Consider the following 21,916-nt stretch of genomic DNA (forward strand, 5'->3'; position numbering starts at 1 on the left):
TTGTTGAATATTTGCATGGCTTGAAGGGTTTAAGTTTTTCGGTTGTCAGTGTTTGTTTGTATCATATAATGGTCTAGTAGGTCATAGCATAGTGTACTTCACACAGGGATCTGAGGCAAGTTAAAGATGTAGTCCTGTCTGATCTACTTTTGCACTACAAATAAATGGGATCTTATGGTAAGATGTGGTCGTCTGGTGTGTTCTTTGCCAATACATTTAAAGTAAATTGAAGAAGCACTTAACAGTTAGCTTGCACAGTAGCTAGATTCTCGTGATGTCACAAGATCACGCAAGAATCGCGGGATAACATATCACAAGAAAAGTAATGTGTTTGTGTCCACCAAGCTAGATCACGGACCAATCTGCGTCTTTTGAGGAGCTACTAGCAGCTACGGCTGTGGCTTAGGTGACACGGAGAGGTGACTATACGTTCTAAACAACAATGGTGGCTCCTGAAGAGATTAGCATCTTCATTGAAAGAAGAGCCAGGAACGGCACTGAAGGCTTTTCTCGATGGAAAACATGTTTTTCCTCGGCAAGAGTTTGATTGACAGATGGTTCATCCAATCACCTGCCAAATGTTTTTTGAAAGCGGCCTGCCCTTTTCCAAACAGTTTTCAATGACGGCTTCTCAGATGGTTCTGTGTAACAAACCATCTGGCGGGTCAGGTTAACTTAACAGTCCATACTGACTAAAACATGTACAAACACTTTTCCAGAAGGATCTGAGAGAGAAGACTGACCCAGGTTTTATCACATTGGTCCTTCTGGTGGGTACACTTTAATTCTGTCATAATCTAAAGGCCAAACTGATTAGTCAGACTTCTCACATCCTTTGTGCATCGGCCTGAGCAGTTGAGTGAAACTGTGAAAGCATTGTTAATCCATCACAACACTTAAGCATGTCTCAAAGACTTGATAACCAGCATACCTACATCTAACTAGCCAACCATTAAAAAAAAATCATTAAAAAGTCAAAGTATAGTATGCCATAAAAAAATCATAAAAATGTCAGTATATGTATGGTCTGCTATAACAAATTTCATAATATAGTATGTCAAAAAAAAAGTTACAGTAAAGTATGTCATAAAATCTGAATCAGATTCTGGTTTATTTCTTTGCATGTGAAAACCCACTTGGTAATAAGCCTGATTCTAACACTATTGACCATTTCATAGTTGTAAACATACCAAATGTGTCTAAGTTTATTTCTTGTTGCAGTGAGTATGTGTGTGACATCAGTTGACAGGAAGTAAACATGGACCCAAACTGTTGCCTAATAATGCGATTCCTTTGATTAGTTGTATAGTATGTCACAAAAAATTATAAATTTTAGGACAAACTATATTGTGATTGTTTTATGGCATGTTATATTACATTTTTTTCACATTTTCTATGCTATAAAAAGTCAAATATAATGTCATAAAAGTCAGTGTGTTATGCCATTAAAAAGTCATGCAATAGTATGTTGAAAAGTTTAATGAAAAAAGTCATAGTATGTCGAAAAATGTCATGAAAAAAAGGTCATTGTATAACATTTTTATGAAAAAAGTCATAGTCATAGGTCATAGTCATAGGTCAAAGTCATAGTCATAGGTCATATGTCGAAAAATGTTGTGGAAAAAAAAGTCATAGTATATTCACAAAAACTAAAAAAGTCATAGTATGTCGAAGAATTTCATGAAAAAAAGGTCCTATATAACTATATAACTAGCATCATCAGGGATGCTGTGTGTGTATGATGTGATCTGGGAACTTTAGTTGTTTTCCAAGATCCACTCTCAACTGCCAGTCTGAGGCTGTGGAAGGGTTAGGGTTAGGGTTAGAGGTTAGGGTAGAGAGATCCAGCCTTGAGAATGGTTGTAGTGACTGTTTCCGCAACTGCCTTGAACATCTGGTCGTCACGCCAGCGGTAACGTCCATTGGCCATGGTGCTGGTGAGGATATGTTTAAGGAGATGATGAAGGGATCCAGCACATAGAAAAATATTATGTTAGAAAAATAAATAGAAGGCTAGGGTTAGGGTTATATATTATATAGGGTTGGGGTTGTATGTTATATAGGGTTAGGGTTAGGGTTAAGGTTATACATTACATAGGATATTATATAGTCTACCAGCACACAAATAAAGATATTATATTTACTTTGTAACAATTCAGTTAAATTTGTTACAATTTCAGGTTTACTGTTGCATAACCCCCCAGTTGTATCTCTGGTAAACCCTGGGAGGAGACGCTCGTCTTACTCCACTGTCGGGCACCGGGCATCGAACCCTGCTCTGCCGCGGCCAGAACCGGGAACTAAGCCACCAAGCCACCAATGCCACACGCACTTATGACTGTTCTCTTCGTATATTTGACTTCGTCATTAGAAGTTAGACCTGAAAACAGACTGCGTCACATAAGTATCAAACCCACAACCTCCAGCATTCCAACCAGATATCTACCACCATGAGCTATTTCACAAGTCACAATATGACATGTCAAAAAGAGTACAAAAAAGCCAAAGTATAGTATGTTAGTATCAAGAAAAGTCATACTATTTACAGTTTTTCTCGATTGTTTACACACATTTTCTGAAAGCATGCCTCATACTCTCAGAACTCTACACACAAATCAAAAAACACACACACAATGGGCAAAACCCCTCAATTCTCCTGCAAAATGAAACTTTACATTCAAAACAATGTTATTTCTTCTCAAAATGGTATTTTGTTTTCAAATGACACACACAAACCATCATATGAATAGACATTTATAAGAACCAGTTGAACACTGATGTGCTCAATGTAAAACACTATGATGAATGGAAAACACTTCTTCTCCATTCATCATAATGACTTAGGCCTTTTTTTTGTTCAGTGTTACACTTACTACAGACAGTACATACATAAGTGTGTTGTAAAATATTTTAGAATATTGTTTTTATACTCAGAACACATAAATACACGGTAACAAATATATTTTATTTTCCCCACAAAAACAATGTACACAGTGAACATCCCAACCAACACAAAGTTGCACATACAGTGGTCTACATACAAAACAACAGAAGAATTTTACTGTATACAGTTACAGTAAAAAAAACGAAAAAAAAAACTATGCTGCATCCTCTCTTCTGTTTCGGTCTGGCCACAGCACCTCATCCACATCACAAGCAATGTTTTCCCTGGCCAAGCAACGGGGGAAATATCGCTCAGCATGTCGAATCCAGCCATGAAAAGCATCAACTGATTGCTAATTGTAACACTGTGTGACAGGTGTTTGCCCATGTGATGAGTCAGTGTGCATAGTAGGGCAATTGACTTTAGAATTTTGAATGACAGTGTGTTCCTTGTGAAAACGAGATTTTCTTCATGAAAATTGTGCCAAATGCAGAGAATTGTGTGTAGTGTTTTGAAAAAAGTGTGTTTTAGAACTGCAATTTGAGTGTAAAGCAGGAATTGTGCTTATAGTTTAGCAGAATTGGTTCAGGGGGTTGGTGCATGAGTTACATGTTGTGGTCATTGTGTGTCAAGTACCAGTATTTGTGTGTAAACAATTGAGAAAAACTGTAATATAGTATGTGGGGAAAAAAAATGCAATAGTAAAAAGTTGAAAAAAAATCTTATGTATGTTGAAAAAAAAGTAGTATAATATGTTAAAAAAAAAAAAAAGTCATGGTACAGTATGTTGAAAAAAGTCGTAAAAAGTCATAATATAGTATGTAAAAAAAAGTTATAGTATAGTACGTTGAAAAAATGAAAAAAATCCTAGTATAGTATGTCGAAAAAAAGTTAAAATATAGTATGTCAAAAAATTAAAAAACAGCATAGTATAGTATGTTGAAAAAATAAAAAAGCAATAGTATAGTATGTCGGAAAAAAAAAAAAGTCATAGAATAGTATGTCGAGAAAAAAGTCATAGAATAGTATGTCGAGAAAAAAGTCATAGAATAGTATGTCGAGAAAAAAGTCATAGAATAGTATGTCGAGAAAAAAGTCATAGAATAGTATGTCGAAAAAAAGATCATAATATGTCGAAAAAAAAAAAAAATCATAGTATATAGCATGTCGAAAGTTTTTGAAAAAAGGTAGTGTGTTGAAAAAATTAAAATAGTCATAGTGTACTATGTCGAAAAAATAAGTCATAGTATAATATGGTGAAAAAAAGTCATTGTATATGTAAAAAAAAAAAAAATCACAGTATAGTGTATATAATATATAATATAATATATATATTATATATTATATTATAATATATAATATGTATAAATATAATATTGTAAATATTATATATATAATTATTAACTTTGTCCCCAGAGCAGCAGCAGCAGTAACAGCAGCAGTAACAGTAGTGTAATAAATCCTCCAGTCGTGATTATGTAAATATCAGCTTCACTTCCGGCGCAGCAGGGGGCGCCATCCACACCCGCAACGTGACGTCATGAAGAGAGAAAACAAACATGGCCGACCAGGAGCTCTAGAGGTCTGAAGTTATCGAGAAGAAGCGCTGCTTGAAATCTGCTAAACTCTCCGTGTTCGCTGCGGGTATCTGACCGCTGCAGCGGCACGTTACCTGCTCTGTCACATCTGGACACACCTCACACATGAATGGGAGGTTCAGGTTGAGTGAGTTTGACCGTAAAGGGCCTGAACAAACCGGACGTTAGCACCAGCAGTGTTAGCCTCGTTAGCAACCGGACCAGCGCTGCTCCTGTTGTTGTCAGGAGGAGGAGAACGCGCTAGAGGGATCTCACTGTTATGACTCTTTATTCAGCCTTTCTGTTTTGTTTTGCAACCGGACTATAGCTGTTTAGGTGGATTGACTCTGGACTTTACCTGTCTGAACATTACACCCTCAGCAACATGGATCCAAAGCGCGCACACAGCAGACCTCCAACGAGAGGAGGAGGAAGAAGCAGCAGCAGCAGCGACTCCAGCTGCGGCAGCCCGGCGTCGCCCTCCAGCAGCCCGGCTCCAGCAGCAGCAGCAGCAGCAGCAGCAGCAGCCAGCAGAGCCCCGGGGCTGCCTGGAGGCAACGTGTTCGCTAACGACGGCAGCTTCATGGAGATGTTCAAGAAGAAGATGGAGCAGGAGGAGAAGAGGAAAAAGGAGACGCAGCAGCAGGACACATGTGGAGAGGCGAGAGCCACCGAGCAAGGACAGACACCCGTGGAAAAGAAGCCCCTTCCCGTGACGAGCTTTGTAAGGGGTTTGGCAGTTGTAAGATGAGATAGAAGCAGCTGTAGTTCAACACATCCATGATATTGAAGCACCATGCACACTGATGAGTCTTACTCTAACTTCTGTTATTACATCCTGAAATAATGGCCAGTGTTAATTTGCCTGCAGCATTTCACACACACACACATGCCAGTGCTTGTGTTATACTTGCAATGTGTAATCTTATAGACCAGTGAAGACTGGGGATGCTCCTTACTGATGATGATGGTTTCGCTGGTGGTGCGGCAAAGAAACTAAATGTAGACCTTTCTGCTCTGGTGTAGTCTCCTTCATTGGCAGTGCATCTGCAAGGGCTCCTATAACGGTTTCAGTCTTCTATCCCCTACACCCAGGTGGGGAAGCGCAGAGGCGGTGTGTTCCTAAAGACCGGCATGGTTGCGAAGAAGCTGAAAGACGAGAACGAAGTAAGTAGGGTTTGTTGGTGTCACGTCACTTTGAATTGTGCATTTTGTGACTTCACCATTAATCACCTTGTGCTTTCCTCTCCCCGCAGCGTGAGCCAGGCAAGAGCGATGCTTGGTCAACGTATATGGCCGAGGTAAAAAAGTACAAAGCCCACCAGTGTGGTGACGACGATAAGACCAGGCCTCTGGTCAAGTAGGTTCCAAAAAGGCGAACAGAACAGGAAGCGACAATGTTTTGAGAGGACAACCATCTGGTAGAAGCTGCGGCCAATCCTGACCGTCTCATACTGCCAGTTCCAAGTTACCCTTCACATAATGTCTTTCACAAACTGTATAGATTGACAGGCCCTTTTTTCCCCCCCCCTTTTTTTGTATTGTTTTTTTGTCTTGCTTGTTATTTTGTTGGACTGATAATCTGATGTCAAGAGGTGTTTTCAGAAACTTTGCCGTTCATTATTGTTAAATGTTTTCAAATTTGTCATGTCTGGGTAGAGTTAGGGTTCATTAATAGTTGGATTTGATTTAATAGCCGAATCAAGGTGTCAATTAAATCTACACTGCCCATTGATGTGGTATTGTGCCTCAGTTTTGTTAGATCCTTTTGTTAGAGACACGACCTTAAGACTTGTTGGTTTGTAATACTAAAAGCATCAGCCTCACTTAATTTTAATGTCCTTTTAACCCTGTTAAAGTATTTTAAACTTACATCAAATTACTCCATTGTGAAGGGAAAGATTTTAATTAAAAGTAGGCTTGAGTTCTATACACAAACGAATTCATTCAAGAATTCAAGTACAATGAAAAAGTGTACAGCTCTCATTGGAAAAAAAAAAAAAAAAAAAAACTTATTCTATTTGCAGTTTACATTTCTTACAGGTATCAGTGATAATTACATTATGATAAAAACAGCACCAAATAGACACACTGACCATGCATCAGAGAGGGAGGCATACAAAAAGGCACACGTTCAATCCCAGCTACCAAACGCATTCAAACCCTCACGAACACACGCACACCTAAAAATCCCATTCATTCCTTCTCCCTGTCCACAGTGATATAGGTCTATGTTGTAAACATTGACAAACTGTATTTGTCATTTTAACAATTCTATGAAGAATAGTATTTAAAAGTTATCAAATCATTTAAAAAAAGTTATATTTAACTTGTGGTATTCATGAAAATGTTTGAGCTGATCTTTTAGGGATCAAGTAAGTGTAACCCAGTCCTCGTTTCAGACCCCTATGAGTGGTCGCCCTTAGTCACGCTCCATCCTGATTTTTTCCCATCTCGTGGTCGTTTCATTAGACGGCATCCCCTGGGCGTCGAAATCCAGCTGTATCATAGAGTCTTCCTCTTAGCATCTCCTCCCTGGTTTTGACTGACATCTGGGACAGCAATAACACAGTTGTTGAAATGTCAGTGAAAAGCATTGATGGACATAAAACATTAGAGATTGGACGGACAGATAAAAATGACTTCATAAAAAAGGCATGCTGCCACCGACAGACGAGCAGGGAACAGAACAGGACTACCCGAGACGGAGAACACCAGACACTTGAGGAGAGAAAAGGACGGCAGAGGGGGGGAGGGAGTAAATGGAGCAGGCTTTGAGGGTGGAGGGGAGGGGTCACATTTTACCTGAGAAAGCGAGCTGCAAGTGAGGAGGCAGAGCAACCTGAGACCCTGACGCGAGACTCTTATACAGATCTGAGGAGACAGGACAGGGGAACAAGAAACGAGGACGGAAAAGGGAGATGAGGGAGGAACAGATGGCAACAAAACGGGGGAGGAGAGTGGGGCAGAAGGGAGAGAGCAGCATGGTACAGAGGTGAAGGACAGCCAAACAGAGGAGGGGATAAAGATAGAAGAAGAATGAGGCCATGTGGGGGAAAGTAACCAACACAGGATTGGTACATTTTGGTAGAAAAAGGAGAAATTTGGGGGAAATGAAGCAAAACAAAATGGAATAATGTCAAACAGTGAGAAAAATCTTACATCTGACACACAATATGATGATACAACATGATGCTATAACATACAACACAAAACAAAGCCTATACAGGAACACCAAAAAACAGACGACAGCGAGGCAACGCCTGCCCTATTGTGTAAAAAAGATATGAATATTTCACTTAAACTGATATTATTACATTATATTTAGTAGTATTGTGTGCTGCATAATTTAAATTGCAGCCGTATAGAGTATTCGTGTTCCTGCCCTGCGTGCATCACTCACTCTGGGTCAGGGTAGAGAACGATGCATTGCTACTGGCCGCAGAGCCGCCGGCTGCTGTACTGGAGCCTGCTGTACCGAGTTGAGGCAGGCTTAGCAGCGAGGGGAACTGGAATGGCAGGGATACGGGCACCAGGCCCCCGAGCATCCCGAACCCCATGGGAAGAGACGAGGCTGAGCCAAGCAGACTGCTACCTGCTGTGGAGACCTGAGCAGAACCGAGGGGGGGAGGTGGGGGTAATCAAAGTTTAATACAAACTGAAAATTTGAGATATTTTGTCAGTAAACATGTTATCGATGTTTATAAGCAAACACAAAATCAGGGCAGTAAAGTGGACAACAACCTCTGATAACACAGCCTAAACAGTTTGATCAGTCTTTCCAACTATTTCCCATATATGTGATTTAGAACTCATCCAAATCTCAGTAGAGCTCAACAGTGAACGCCCACTTTTTGAACGGCCCCCGATCCAGATGTGGATTTACCATTCATTCACTCCGCTGACATTTCAGAAAAGCCTTACATAAAGAGTAGGGCTGTCAAAGTTTACAAGTTCACGCAAATTCGTTTTAAGTAATTTCTTTAACGCAACTCGCGATTTTTAGGTTGTAGTGGGCTGTGAGTGAAGGTAATGGTATCATATGAAAATATTGGTTGGTATCCGTTGGTACCAACCATGTCATACTAGCTTGTCGAGAGGGAGGCTGAATAACGCTCCAAACTTGCACTCAATTTTGGTGAGGAAAAACTGGCATGGCTATTTTCAAAGGGGTCCCTTGACCTCTGACCTCAAGATATGTGAATGAAAATGGGTTCTATGGGTACCCACGAGTCTCCCCTTTACAGACATGCCCACTTTATGCTAATATCATGCAGTTTGGGGCAAGTCATAGTCAAGTCGGCACAGACACACTGACAGCTGTTGTAGCCTGTTGGGCTGCAGTTTACCATGTTATGATTTGAGCATATTTTTATGCTAAATGCAGTACCTGTGAGGGTTTCTGGACAATATTTGTCATTGTTTTGAGTTGTTAATTGATTTCCTGAAATAAATATAAACATACATTTGCATAAAGCAAGCAGATTTGCCCTCTCCCATGTTGATAAGAGTATTAAATACTTGACAAATCTCCCTTTAAGGTACATTTTGCATAGATAAAATATATGCTATTAATTTGCGATTAACTATGGATAATCATGCAATTAATCACGATTAAATATTTTAATCGACTGACAGCCCTAATAAAGAATTTTAAGCATGGAACCAAGCCAACCAACTTCGAGATCGTGACCAAGAGTGATCGAACTACTCATCCCATAAACCATTGCCACTGGAGATTCGCCGCCCCTGGAAACGCCCGAAAAAACGTTTAAACTAACCGTTGTCGATCTAAAATGAAGACAGATTCATCACCTGCGTGAAGGCTTATTTCTTGCCTCAAATGTTTTCAGATACACATTTCTATGAATTATTTTCAGAATAAACGAGCCGCCATGCTGGCCCTGTTTGAAATCCGGGAGCCGACTGGAGCAGACACCATGGAGCAGCATGTACGAGCACGTACCCTCACTAGTAGTTTCGCGGGTGCGGTACACATTTCCGAGTTAACAGCGAGCTCCACCAATCAGAGACGTCGCTGTTATACTTAGGATTGTGGGTAGTGTAGTACTTCTCCATGACATTGTGAAAAAAAAAAACGTGTTTTTCCTAAAACAAGGTTGACATCATACAGAATCATTTCACAGTCGTAGCTCGTGGTAAGTCTATCTTGGATGGTTAAGACATTATAGCTAATAATCAAATTCACAATGGGATTTTCACTTCTAGATTCTCACTTTTGAGCTCTATAAAATGTTGTCATACTCAGCAGTACTCAGATCCTTTACTAGAGTATAAGTAGCAATACCACAACTAATCTACTGAAACTACTGAGACTGATGAGGGCAAATGTGAGGGAATGATCTCATTACTACAGCGCATGTAAATGTGCTGAATTTGGACAGAAGGAAGCACACACTACTAATCTGGACATGCTGGCAGTACAAACCTGTGGCAACTGAGAAGAGACAGATGACGATGTGACAGACACGACTGGCTTGACCCCCTGAGCTGTCCCGCCCCCCAGCCTCTGACGCTGACCTGCGATGGCAGAGACTATTGTGGGGGAGGCACTGGATCCTGAATGCTTGCTTATGGATATGGTGTTAATAAGGCTAGTGTTGGTGGTGCTGTTGTTGTTGGAGGTCTTCTGGCTGCCTGGAGGAGTGTAGCTGCCTTGCCCCGGCTTGGTTATTCCTCCTTGGGCACCTGAGAACTGCGGGCGGAACCCTGCTGGGCTTTTGGCGGAGTACTGGTGTAGTGGGGGTGTTGCCTGAGACCGGGGGCTTTGAGAGATGGAGGGTGAGGCTGAGGTGGTCGTGGTCACAACGGGGTTGAGGGTGCGGGGAGTGAGTTTGACGATGCTGCTGTGGGTGGACTTGGTGAGAGTGGCGTGCATAGGGGTGATGAAGTTGGACTGCGGCCGGGACTGAACTCCAGCGAGAGTCTGAGAGAGGGAGGGGGAGGATTTACTCTGGGGGGTCTGGGTCAGGCGCGGCGTCTGGAAGGTTTTGGGGATCATGTGTGAGGAGGATATGAGGGTGTGTGGCCGAGGATGAGGCGACGTGATGATGAGAGTGTCGCCACTGAGGACTTTATTATTGCTGCCTTTGAGAAGGCCAGAAGTGGGAATGGAGACCCCGGTCTTTGATCCTGGGGCCACGAGCGGAGACGCGGTGGGCGGTGGACGTGGTTTAGGCGACGACGCCGAGGCAGGCATGTTGGCTTTAGCCACGCCCACAGCCAAAGTCCTCTGAGTGTTCAACACCGAGTGTCTGTGCGCCTGCACCGCGCCCTTTACGACCCCCATCCCGTCCACCCTCACTGAGGGCAGAGGAGCGGACGTGATGGAGAGAGGCCGAGACATAGAGGTGGAGATAGACGAAGAGGTAGAGATGTAGTGAGGTGCGTTGGAGCTGGGAGAGCTGGCAGAGTTCTTTTTCTGCTGCTGGATGAGTGGCGAGGCGTGGAGCGAGGAGGGCTTGGCGACAGTCTTGGGTCCGTCCGGGGACGGGGGGTTGTCCCCGTGGGCCAGGCCCTTGGCTGCGTTGCCGAGGATGGCCAGGGCCTGGGAGATGGAGTCCAAGGAGGGAGCCGTCAGGTCCTCGTCGAGGGAATCCAGGCATATGGGCTCAGACGATGACTGAGGTGGTCGCTTGGCAACCTGGGATGCAGGGGAGGGAGTAGCACCTGCTGAAGGCGTGGACCGCTGAACCCACACAGCCTCCTGGAGGGACAGATTACACAGACACAACATTTACACTAACTGTTTTTATCATGACCTATTACACATTTCCATGTCATATTATATATATACACATATATATATATATATATATATATATGTCAGATGAGTGTCTGTGACAAGCAGTCATGTAATGAGCATATTAACACACAGCCATATCTTTATCAAAATCTAAAACCTTTAAGGTTGATATAAAAGTCAAGTCTAACCTTTGGCTTGGCCTTGGGAGTACTGACCATCCTTTTCTTTGCTCTGGAGTGAAAAAAAACAACACAAACAGGTGAGAACAAGCTAGTCAGAGTTAGTTCTGAAGATATCGGTAAATAACAAGTCACATGACTCACGTGTAGCCTGTGAGGTGACCGTGAGCCATGATGCTCTCTTTGAACAGCATCCTGCAAACAGAAATAAACAGAAATATCGATACAACAACGATTCATGTAAAGGGAATTTACCTTTTTCACTTACTAGAAAGTAGAAGCAAGTTAAATCTGTTGTTAAAGACATAGAATACAGCAGGTAGCGAGTGTAAATACTCTAAAACTAAATAATCTTAACAAGACACACACCTGGCCTGCATCCAGCCTTTAGGCCAGAGAAGTTTAACTTCAGTCTCCATGAAGGCTTTGAGGTAGTCTTCTAGAGACAGCGTGTTCTTGCCCTCCAGCTCATAGCAGCCCAGCTTCACCCGCACCAGGTTACACAGCAATAACCTGGAAAACACACACATTCAAAAAGAATCCAATCACAACAAAGGGCAATCCTGATAATGACTTGAAAAGCTAAATTAACATCACAGGTGTAAATATAATTTGACAGTATGTTTAACAACAAGACTAGCTAGCTATTCAGTCATGTCATTGTCCCCAAATCAATATCAGGAGTTTCATGAAGAAATGAGAGGTCATGTGTACTGTTCGGCCGCAGTCTGAAGTAGCGAGTTGAATAGCGAATGGGGTGTGAGATGATCGCTTATGTGATATAAGTATCAGTAATTTCAGAGGGGCAGTATATTGAATAAGATATTCAGATGTTTTTGCAGCCAGTGCATATGAACAGTGAACAGACAGATCCACTGTAACTACTTAGTAGATATCCATTATCAGGAATTAATGGACACCCTGCAGCCAATCAGAATCAAGTACTCAACCAGATGATGGTATAAGTATATTCATTGCCACTTGCATAAGAAACAAATCTCCCTTCCTCTGTGAAACTGACCTGAGTTTGTCGTCCCAGACAAACTTCTTCCGAGGGCCCATCACCCTCTTCCCTGGTTTCTCCTCATCATCATCCTCTGACCCGTTCTTCTCTCCCTCCTCAGACTGCTGCCTGTGAACACAGAAACAAACATCATACATCACGACACCTTTATATAAATGATGTGGATGGAAATGTGTCAAAAAAGCAAAACAGATACGAGACGACTGTGATAAACTGTGAACCGCGGTTGACTCAAGAAGTGTCCTTACTTTGCCACTTTAGCGATGCAGTCCATGTTGTATCGAGCAATCTGCTCCGGCATCACACTGCACACTGCCAGCTTCAGCTTCAGCAGGGGCGTTCGAAGACGGTCATCCTGGGCGACGGGGATGAGCACAGTCAGAAATCACACACACACACACACACACATTTACAGCGCGGCACACTCGCATGCTAAATATAGAATCAGATAACGGGCACACAGCCAGCAGACACATCAGTATGGTTTAATAATGACTTAGCTTTCACACAGTTACATTTAGACGCACCTGCCAGCTCACAGGCTCTTACTACTACTTATGTCCTGTGAAATACTGGGTGACATAAGCCTCTAGGCATCATCTGCTAATGAATTACATCAAAAACAAACTGAAAGTGGTAAATTATTCTTTGGCCAAACGGTTCACTTCACTAGGAGTCTCTGCAACTTCTAGCTAGGGATACACGGATATGGATGTTTTTTCAGCGATACCGATAATTACCTGCTTTTCATGGCCGATACCGATAAGATAACCGATAATTTCACATTTTTGTATTATAAAAAGATGTTCATGACCTGTAGTTTATCACACACACCTGACGTTAAGAAAGGCTAAGATGTCGTGAGCAAAGATGGATGATTTAATATTCCATAGCTCTGACCTAACCAAATCTAACTCATTATTATTATCATTATTATTATTATTATTATTAACACAACAAAAACAAAGAACAGTTCTGACTCTTCAAATGTTTTTTTTTCTAGTAAAATACATCAAAAAACTTGTATTGCAAATTGCAATCGTGTTGTCTTCCCCCTGAAACTGTAAAAAACATCTACACCGGCAACGTGTTTGTCTCTCTAATAAGCGTGCTGTGCTTGTTGTTCTTCTTCTTTGTGTTTACTGGCCGATTGCAAACTTTAACTGCCCTACTTTATCGGTGTAGATGCTGCTCTTGCTAAGTCAATGAAAGCTATTTGGCTTCGTATTATCTGCTCTATATATCAGCTACAATTTCATTATCAGAATACTACATAATAATATAAATGTCTCAGTATCGGTCGATAATTTATCGGCCGGACAAATATCGTGCATCCCGACTTCTAGCCATTGAATTCTGCAGATGACCGTTTTAAAGCAAAATAATAATTCCAAAACTGATATCTTATGAGCACATTGCAGAAAGCAGTCCACATGTCAGTACTTGGGCTTTGTATTGTGGCCTAACTGGAAGTGGCACAAATGTTTGTCCTCGTGTCTGAGAATAATGTCGATCACACACCTGTATGTTGAGGCTGAGCTTCTTAAGGCGTTTGAGCAGAGCTTCTTTATTGCAGGGCACAAAGGCCTCCAGGTGAGAGTAGACGACCGAACGCACCTCCGAAGGCTGCTCCTGAACCTGCAACTCAATACTGCCACACACACGGAACAACACACAGAGATAGACGTCAGACATTTACATGAGTTGTTTTCATGTCTCTCTGAAAAAAAAAAAAAAAAAAGTAAAATCTGAATGGTACTCACTCCAGCAGGATATTGTTCATATCCAGTGTGAAGAACTTCTTCCTGCCCTCTGCGTCAAACAGACGGGACGCCTGTGTCATGGGACAAGCATTAAACAAGACATTAGCAACATCTCTTGCTAATCCTGTTTCACATTCCTGAAAGAATGTGTCACAGATTTGACAAACACAGCTGCCAAAAAGGGATGAGGATGTTGAAATGTTTGACCTCTTTGTGCAAAATACTGAGAGGATGTTTTTCCTGCAGCAGTCACATTAGAACAAGAACATGATCATGAATATTCAGATTTAATTGTTCCTTTTTTTTACTATTTTGTAGCCAAAACGACTAATCAAAAATGTATGAAAATAATTCTTAGTTGCCGCCCTAATCTAACACACGTGATCCAGTGGAGTATTGAAGCCCGTACCGCTCTCAGGTCTTCGATGCGCTTTGTGAGTGGTGCTGGGAGTCCACTGGGCAGAGGAGGAGGGGCTATCACAGTACCCTGTGACACTCTGCTAGCGCCTGCTTTATGTGCCATCCCGAAGGCGCCGTTCTCTCCCTGGAGAGGACTGGAGGGCTGAGGAGAGTCCAGCATCCCGAAGTCCAGGTCGCCCATCATGTCCTGCAGTATGTCGTTGTTGGCCGAGCCGAGCAGCGACATCACGGTTGGGTCGGCGGCCAGGTCGGCCATGTTGCTTTCGATGCCGCCAGCGGCCTTGGACTGGGCGTTGAGGAGCGCACTGTTGGCGTTGGGCACTTTGGCGACGGGACGTGGCAGACCGGGACGCGGCAGACCGCCAACATTCATGTGCTTCTTGCGCATCTCTTCTTTCTCCCTGGTGAAGCGACGCAGCATGTTGGCCAGGTGGAGAGAATCTTTCATCAGCTTCTTCCTCTTTTTCTTTTCTGGCCGATGAACATTCAGGGCTGAAACTCTGCCAGAACACAATAAGGAGAAAGACGTTTAATTGACTAGCACAGAGAACGTGTATTAGGTTTAGGAATTCTTCTGTAGTGATTAACTCGGGAAGGTGAGGCTGCTGATGGGAATACACCTGACTAATTTCCCATGAGGGAACTCGTTGTTCCAATCTGCACATTTAACTGCATTGTTGTGTGCGTGGAAAATATTGGAGAAACAATAAGCCTGAGATGAAACACTGAAGAAAAAATGAAAACCTCACCCGGGCTTTGGTACTTTATTCTTCCTGGGTTTCTTGTCCTCTAGAATTCCACCATCTGGCTTTTTCCGACGTTTCTTTATCACCCGCTCCTCACCATCTTTCATCTTCTACAAACAGGTGCAAAAAATGTGGTTTATTAATAAAAACAGCCGTTTTATGTACAGTAGGAAAACAATCAGAAAACTGGCATATTGGACTATTTATTGTTTAAAATATAATTTGTATTATGTGTATGTGTATTTTACCATGCATTCATACAAGTGCAGGAAAGCAAGAACCTACCTTGAAGCGATTATCCTCCGTGCCTGCGTTTTCTCCCTCAGAGTCAGATGCTGCTCTGAACTGCAGAGTGCCCGTGTTGATGTAGAAGCCTCCGTGTTTTGTGGTGAGAGAGGCCGGCACCAGCTCGTCATACTGAGGCCAGGAGAGAGGTAGAATTACTGTTAGTTTTCTTTGACTACTGTGGGTTGCGCCAACCTTTTACCACTGCTTAGTATAGAGCGCTCCAGGGATGACGTATTTTTGTAGGACAACCAGGAAGTTAGCATCGCCATAGTTCCCTCGACAAACAGCCAACGGGATTTTTCCATTGGGTTTTGGATTATTGCAGAAAATAAGCTCTGTGGCAAATAAACGTTTATGATACTTTCACGTTTTATTCCGTAAAATAATCTTCACAAATGCACACCACTGTGATTTTTGAAGTGTAAATGCAATCGCCAGAAGTAAAAATCTAACGTTAGGCTATAAACGCACTACACCACGGTTGCATGAGTGAGTATAAACACAACGAGGCTGTAAAGGCGGACAAGTCGGCGTGATGACGTTTAGTCTCATTTTGCCGGAAGGGCTAAAATGCTCACTCATTTCCGGGTTTTAGGACTCATTCCTGCACCACTCTATAACAACAAAAATGTGATTGTTTTCCAACGTTTATAAGATATACTGTAGGTTTATAACACATAATACTTAACTGTATATGCACTTTATACCAACCTTTGCAGTATATTGTTTTTGCTGTTCAACCAATGTTACAATTAAACTAAAAACTAAGAACAACAAATGTTTTCTTGAAGATTTAAAACTATTCTTTTTTTTTTTTCTAAGATCTTTTCTAAAGCAGTTTCGTTAATGACCAAAAAAATAATAATTTATTTCCAGCAGTTAAGTATCTCATTTCCATTGCACATTGCATTGGACAATACCGTCCATTACCACCACACTCAAAAAAATACATAAACAAATATATCAAGCAGAACTGAGTATAGTATATAGAGTATACATTATATACTAGACTTCAGTATGCTTAATTTTGTCACTCACAAATGTCTGACAAAATTAAGTACACTTAAAATTTACTTAGAAATGATGTGTAATAACTGGAACTGGGTCACAACATGTGAGTAATGCAGAAAAAAGTGACATGTTTACAAAAAGGGAACTCACAGCCTCTGAGTTGTCTATGAAAGGGTCAGTCTCATCGTAGCCATAGCCGATGTCAATGAGGTCCTGCATCCTGTCCTTTTTCTTCTTCTTTGGGACACCACCCTGCAAACGGAGGGAAAACAAAAAAAACATTAAAAAAACAAACATTAGACATCCTTTTGCGTGCACAACAGCCACACACAGTTATGTCTGTAACAATAGATTCTTACATCTTGAGACTATAACACTCACATATTTGTTGTCAAACTTCTTGGCCAGCGCTTCTACCTCCCGTCTCTCTCGGTCATCATCAGCAAAGGGGTCGTTGGGGTCCAGGGGAGGAGCGAGTCCTTTAGGGACTGTTGAACATGCATGCTTTACCTGAAGGAAAGAAAGAAATTGACAAAAGAATGAAATGGGAGCGAGGGGCTTTTTATGATCAGCTCCCAGCAGCAGAGCTTCGCTTCCGCCATTTTGGACTGAAAGCAACTACCAGACGCCAGTAACACGCCTACAAAGTGACGTACAAAGATAATACAAAATAATTTTTTATTCTATTGTCATATTTAAAGGTCCCATATTATGCTCATTTTCAGGTTCATACTTGTATTTTGTGTTTCTACCAGAACATGTTTACATGCTGTAATGTTCAGAAAAATCTTTATTTTCCTCATACTGTCGGCCTGAATATACCTGTATTTACCCTCTGTCTTAAACGCTCCGTTTTAGCGCATTTTGACGGAATTGCAACAGAATTGCGTTGCTAGGCAACAGCTTGGGTCCATATGTACATCCTGTCAGCTGATGACATTCACATACACTGCAACCAGGAATAAACTTGGACACATTTAGAATGTCTACATTTAAAATTGTGTCAGGGGTCTAAATATTGTATATTTGTGACATCACAAATGGGCAGAAATCCTGACAGCTTGTTTCAAATGCAGAGTTTCTGAATACGGGCCGTGTGCATTTCCCTGTGGATTGAGTGTTTCGATACTTTCACAATGTTTATATAGGACTTTAGCCTGCTTTATAATAACATGAAGATCTCACTTTTTTATAATATGGGACCTTTAATGTCTCTTATCGAAATAGCGTGTGTTGAACAATAAAAAATACTATAAATATAATAAGTCCAAAATGGCGGCAGCGGCTGTTGCAAAAAACAAAACAGGAGTTTCGTCTCTATGCTAAAAGTCCAGATATCTTCAGTATTTGTATGTTCCTATCCATCTGCTCAGTCGTCTTTCTGTGTGTAGCAATAAAGAGTACAAAAAAAACTTTACTACACTGACAACACAGAAAACTATCTGCTGCAAATAAAGTAAATATCTATTGTCATATTTAATGTCTCTTATTTTGAAATGGCGGCTGTCGTAAAAAAAAAAAAAAAAAAAAAAAACAGGAGTTTTGTCTTTTTGCTTCTATATTCTTTGCTAAAAGTCTTCTTCTTACCAATTTTCTGTCTCTTCTAAGTCCCCCAATTCTATAGAAATGCAATTCCAAAATTGCTGGATTATCCCTTTAACATGAAACTTTTCATCCTAAATCCTTAATAAACCTGTCCACACTTTGGCCCAGGGCATAATAAATACATAATAAGCATAATAACAGCAGTTATTCACTGCCTTATTGCCTCATCAACACCACATGTGCAGTATTAACAACACATCTAAGTAGTGTGACATCTCAGTTGAAAACAAACCCAACACAAGTCAGGGTGGTGTTTAGGCCCCTCCTGTTCACATCATGGTGCCTCTACTCCCTCCTAACCTGAGTAGTAGTAGTAGTAGTAGTAGTAGTGGTGCTGGTTGTGGTTGTTGTGTTGACCAGCTCTCCGTAGTTGAACTCAGAGGACCCCCGCTCATTGGGCTCGGACAGCGGGAGGTTGAGGCGGACGGTCGGCTTCACCTCCCCGGTCTCTGCGTCGCCTCCTGCCGCGTTCACGTTCCCAAACAAACCCCCACCACCACCTCCACCTCCACCTCCACCTCCTGACACCACCACGGCACTTCCACCACCTCCTCCACCTCCACCTCCACCACCACCTCCTCCATCTTTCCCAAAAGTGATCTCGACGGCCTCATCTTCTCGGCGGCGCTTCTTGCTGGACTCCGGCGTGGTGGTCGTCGGCAGCAGCGAGGTGGAGGTGGTGGTGTTGAAGGATGAGATGGTGACGAACGGGACTTTCCTCGGCTCTGCCATGACGACGCTCTCCGTCCGAACGTCTCGTCTCCCGGGTAACAACGAGCCGCCGCCTGGCTGCGACAACCTGGAGATGGTGGACTAGTAGCTCGCTTTAGCTGCTCTGCTAGCTCGCTTCTCTCAGACTGAGAGCTCCAGGACAACACGGTGACTTTATCTCCTCCCAGCCGGCGTTAATCCATGAAGTAGAGTCCCCGGCAGAGCCCCCGGCAGCTAGGAGCCACTCAAACACTGACAAATACCAGCTTTCAGTGCTTCCATGAGAGTGGAGCTTAGCTACCGCAAGGAGGCTTCTGAAGTAGCCATCTTGATCTTTATTATCATTATTCAGAGGCTGGGCGTGGGGATGAAAGGAAAGCGGAAGCCGGGCAGGAAAGAGAACCGTGTTGGTCCAATGAGAGAGCTGGAAACACGCCCACCTGACACACAACAAGCGCGAATGTGCAGGAGGATGATTGTTCTCTGCACAGGCGGGATGTCCGGAGCCTGAACGCATCACTACGGAGCCTGAACGCATCACTACGGAGCCTGAACGCCTCACTCACTGTTTACTACAGAGAGGAATTAATTTATGTGTGTGAAAGAAACATTATATTACCGATCTACCCTGAAGCTAAAGAGGTGCACTTCAAAAGTATGAGTGAACTTCACCCTTATAACGACAGCCAGTATTCATTTTGCAATACAGATGCAGAGACAGATCATTTGTTCTTAATCATACTAGCAAAGTGTTTTAAAGGTCCCATATTATTTTTATATATTGTTTTATTATAAAGCAGGCTTAAGTTCTATATAAATACTGTGAAAGTATCGAAACACTCAATCCACAGGGAAATACACACAGCTTGTATTCAGAAACTCTGCATTTGAAACAAGCTGTCAGGATTTCTGTCCATTTGTGATGTCACAAATATACAATATTTAGACCCTTTACACAGTTTTTAACGTAAACATTCTAAATGTGTCCCAGTTTATTCCTGGTTGCAGTGTATGTGAATGTCATCACCTGACAGGAAATACACATGGACCCAAGCTGTTGCCTAGCAACAAAATTCTGTTGCAATTCCATTAAAATGTGCTAAAACGGAGCGTTTAAGACAGAGGGTAAATACAGGCATATTCAGGCTGACAGTATGAGGGAAATAAAGGTTTTTTTTGAACATTAAAGCATGTAAACATGTTCTAGTAGAAGCACAAAATACAAGTATGAACCTGAAAATGAGCACGATATGGGACCTTTAAATACTACAGTTAACACCAACTAGAAATGTCAAAGTTTGACTTGTTTTTTTATAACAGGGAATTTGCATTTCTCATATACAGTTTAATTATTTTACAAAGGTTTTCATTTATAAATTGAGTGCACAAAAATGAAATGCATGCTTCTTCAAAAAATCTCAAAGATATATGAGTGGTAAGAGCTCCAACATTACTCTCATTGACTTTTTCAGTATTTGTATGTTCCTATCCATCTGCTCAGTCGTCTTTCTGCGTGTTACAAACGTGGTTTCAACCAAAAAACTTGACTACACTTACAACACACAGAAAACTATCTGCTGCAAGTGCAGTGTTTTGATAAGAAAACAAAATGGAGTTCAATGAAAACCACTCTAACATTAAGTGATTTCATACATACAATCTTATGGAGATTGTGTGAGGTCTGTTTTAATGTAAAGACAGCATTGCCGAAGGTTGAGTTGAGTAGTGTTATTTGTGGTTTGTAAAAACCCAGAAAACACAGCCACTTAGTGATTCATTTTTGTATTTAAAAATAAAATAAAATAATAATACATGCATATTTGTCCAGTCTAGTAGTAGTAGAGTGCTGAGTAAGGACACCATCAGATCACACAGATTCTGTTCGCCTTGGCCTCCTTCTTCTAGAGTAGATGTCATTTCCTGTATTCTGGTGCCTTTTAACAGGTGGTTCGATACTTTTATATGGCTGTACAAGCATGAAAAAAAAGATATGGGTATTTTTTATATTTCATCCAGAGGAAGAGGTTGGCCCTAGATCACATATTTGAAAATATTAAAAAGCTAAAAAAAAAACAGAAATGGATTCAATGAGTAATTCAGAGCCATCTCATTGTTTATTTAAACTCGGGATCTTTTTATGCTTGAATGCAACTGAAAGTTCTGTTACAGTAAATTAATAAAGTGGAGAGGACAACTGTAGTCAAAGAGCCCCTATGTAACACTACTATTTTCTATAGAATCTTAGGATAAGTGAATATTAACAATAACATAAATAAGAAATTGCAGAAAATGTAAAATGAAGAAAATAATAAAATATAAGACTGAGCCTTGGCTCTGCTGCCTGTTGGACTTGGACTTGCATTTTTTTATATAGCTATTTTCCAGTCTTCCGATCACTCAAAGCTCTTTACACTAAATGTCAGCATTCACCCATTCACACACACATTCATACACTGATGGCAGAGGCTGCCAGGCAAGGTGCCAATTTTGCCCATCAGGATCGAATCGAAATGCTCATTCACACACCGATGGCTATGCCTTTGCGAGCAATTTGTATCTTGCTCTTGACATTTTTGCCAAATTTGAATAAATTCCCTCCAGGCGTGCCTGAGATAATGCGTTCACAAGAATGAGCTGGGCGTACGTACAGACGGACAACCCGAAAACATAATGCCTCCGGCCACGGCTGTCACCGGCGTAGAGACAAAAACACAGAGAAAAGTACGGTAAGAAAATTGTAAAATTGTTACAACATAAACAGCATTATTCTTTCACGTTGCAGTTCACTATGATCATCCTGTTGGTTATGGGTCTCCTGACCCACCTTTTTTTTTGAAGTTATCTACTGAAGTCATTAGTATCAGTAAAGAAAAAATGATGACAGTTTTGGTTACAACTTCTCAAGAATTATATTTTGCTTTCTGGAAATTAAATATTCATCA

At 41.6% G+C, this 21,916-nt stretch overlaps 2 protein-coding genes across 7 annotated transcripts; one reads left to right on the forward strand and one right to left on the reverse strand.

Annotated features, from left to right (window-relative positions):
• Positions 1 to 4,423: 4,423 nt before the first annotated feature.
• Positions 4,424 to 6,196, forward strand: trir (telomerase RNA component interacting RNase). Of its 4 annotated transcripts, none has more exons than XM_037791039.1 (3): positions 4,424 to 5,203; positions 5,536 to 5,628; positions 5,718 to 6,196. In XM_037791039.1, exons 1-3 carry the CDS (start codon positions 4,847 to 4,849, stop codon positions 5,823 to 5,825), a joined length of 558 nt encoding a protein of 185 aa, XP_037646967.1. In that variant the 5' UTR covers positions 4,424 to 4,846; the 3' UTR covers positions 5,826 to 6,196. The 4 variants fall into 4 exon arrangements, with proteins under 4 accessions (XP_037646967.1, XP_037646969.1, XP_037646968.1 ...); XM_037791041.1 differs by having other exon boundaries at positions 4,425 to 5,203; positions 5,557 to 5,628; XM_037791040.1 differs by having other exon boundaries at positions 4,425 to 5,185.
• Positions 6,197 to 6,344: 148 nt separating this feature from the next.
• Positions 6,345 to 19,490, reverse strand: ubn2b (ubinuclein 2b). Of its 3 annotated transcripts, none has more exons than XM_037791009.1 (17): positions 18,577 to 19,490; positions 17,040 to 17,172; positions 16,809 to 16,910; positions 15,645 to 15,776; positions 15,363 to 15,469; positions 14,603 to 15,113; positions 14,194 to 14,264; positions 13,952 to 14,081; positions 12,679 to 12,785; positions 12,428 to 12,538; positions 11,776 to 11,919; positions 11,551 to 11,601; positions 11,416 to 11,458; positions 9,911 to 11,188; positions 7,865 to 8,069; positions 7,267 to 7,335; positions 6,345 to 7,013 (listed from the first exon to the last, which is right to left on the reverse strand). In XM_037791009.1, exons 1-17 carry the CDS (start codon positions 18,993 to 18,995, stop codon positions 6,967 to 6,969), a joined length of 3,660 nt encoding a protein of 1,219 aa, XP_037646937.1. In that variant the 5' UTR covers positions 18,996 to 19,490; the 3' UTR covers positions 6,345 to 6,966. The 3 variants fall into 3 exon arrangements, with proteins under 3 accessions (XP_037646937.1, XP_037646936.1, XP_037646939.1); XM_037791008.1 differs by having other exon boundaries at positions 17,040 to 17,168; positions 18,564 to 19,488; XM_037791011.1 differs by lacking the exon at positions 7,267 to 7,335 and having other exon boundaries at positions 17,040 to 17,168; positions 18,564 to 19,489.
• Between the last annotated feature and the right edge of the window lie 2,426 nt (positions 19,491 to 21,916).

This window comes from Sebastes umbrosus, chromosome 14 (assembly GCF_015220745.1).
Source record: "Sebastes umbrosus isolate fSebUmb1 chromosome 14, fSebUmb1.pri, whole genome shotgun sequence".
In the NCBI taxonomy this organism is placed as follows: Eukaryota; Metazoa; Chordata; class Actinopteri; order Perciformes; family Sebastidae; genus Sebastes; species Sebastes umbrosus.

Excerpts from the sequence above, each read along its gene's own strand:
- trir (XM_037791039.1), top strand. The coding sequence starts at position 4,847 with ATGGATCCAAAGCGCGCACACAGCAGACCTCCAACGAGAGGAGGAGGA. Across the intron at positions 5,204-5,535 it reads TTGTAAGGGGTTTGGCAGTT|TCTTCTATCCCCTACACCCA; the intron begins GTAAGATGAGAT and ends TAACGGTTTCAG. Across the intron at positions 5,629-5,717 it reads AGCTGAAAGACGAGAACGAA|CGTGAGCCAGGCAAGAGCGA; the intron begins GTAAGTAGGGTT and ends CTCTCCCCGCAG.
- ubn2b (XM_037791008.1), bottom strand. The coding sequence starts at position 18,995 with ATGGCAGAGCCGAGGAAAGTCCCGTTCGTCACCATCTCATCCTTCAAC. Across the intron at positions 12,786-13,951 it reads AGCTCAGCCTCAACATACAG|GATGACCGTCTTCGAACGCC; the intron begins GTGTGTGATCGA and ends CCCGTCGCCCAG. Across the intron at positions 8,070-9,910 it reads TCTCTTCTCAGTTGCCACAG|GTCTCCACAGCAGGTAGCAG; the intron begins GTTTGTACTGCC and ends GGTTCTGCTCAG.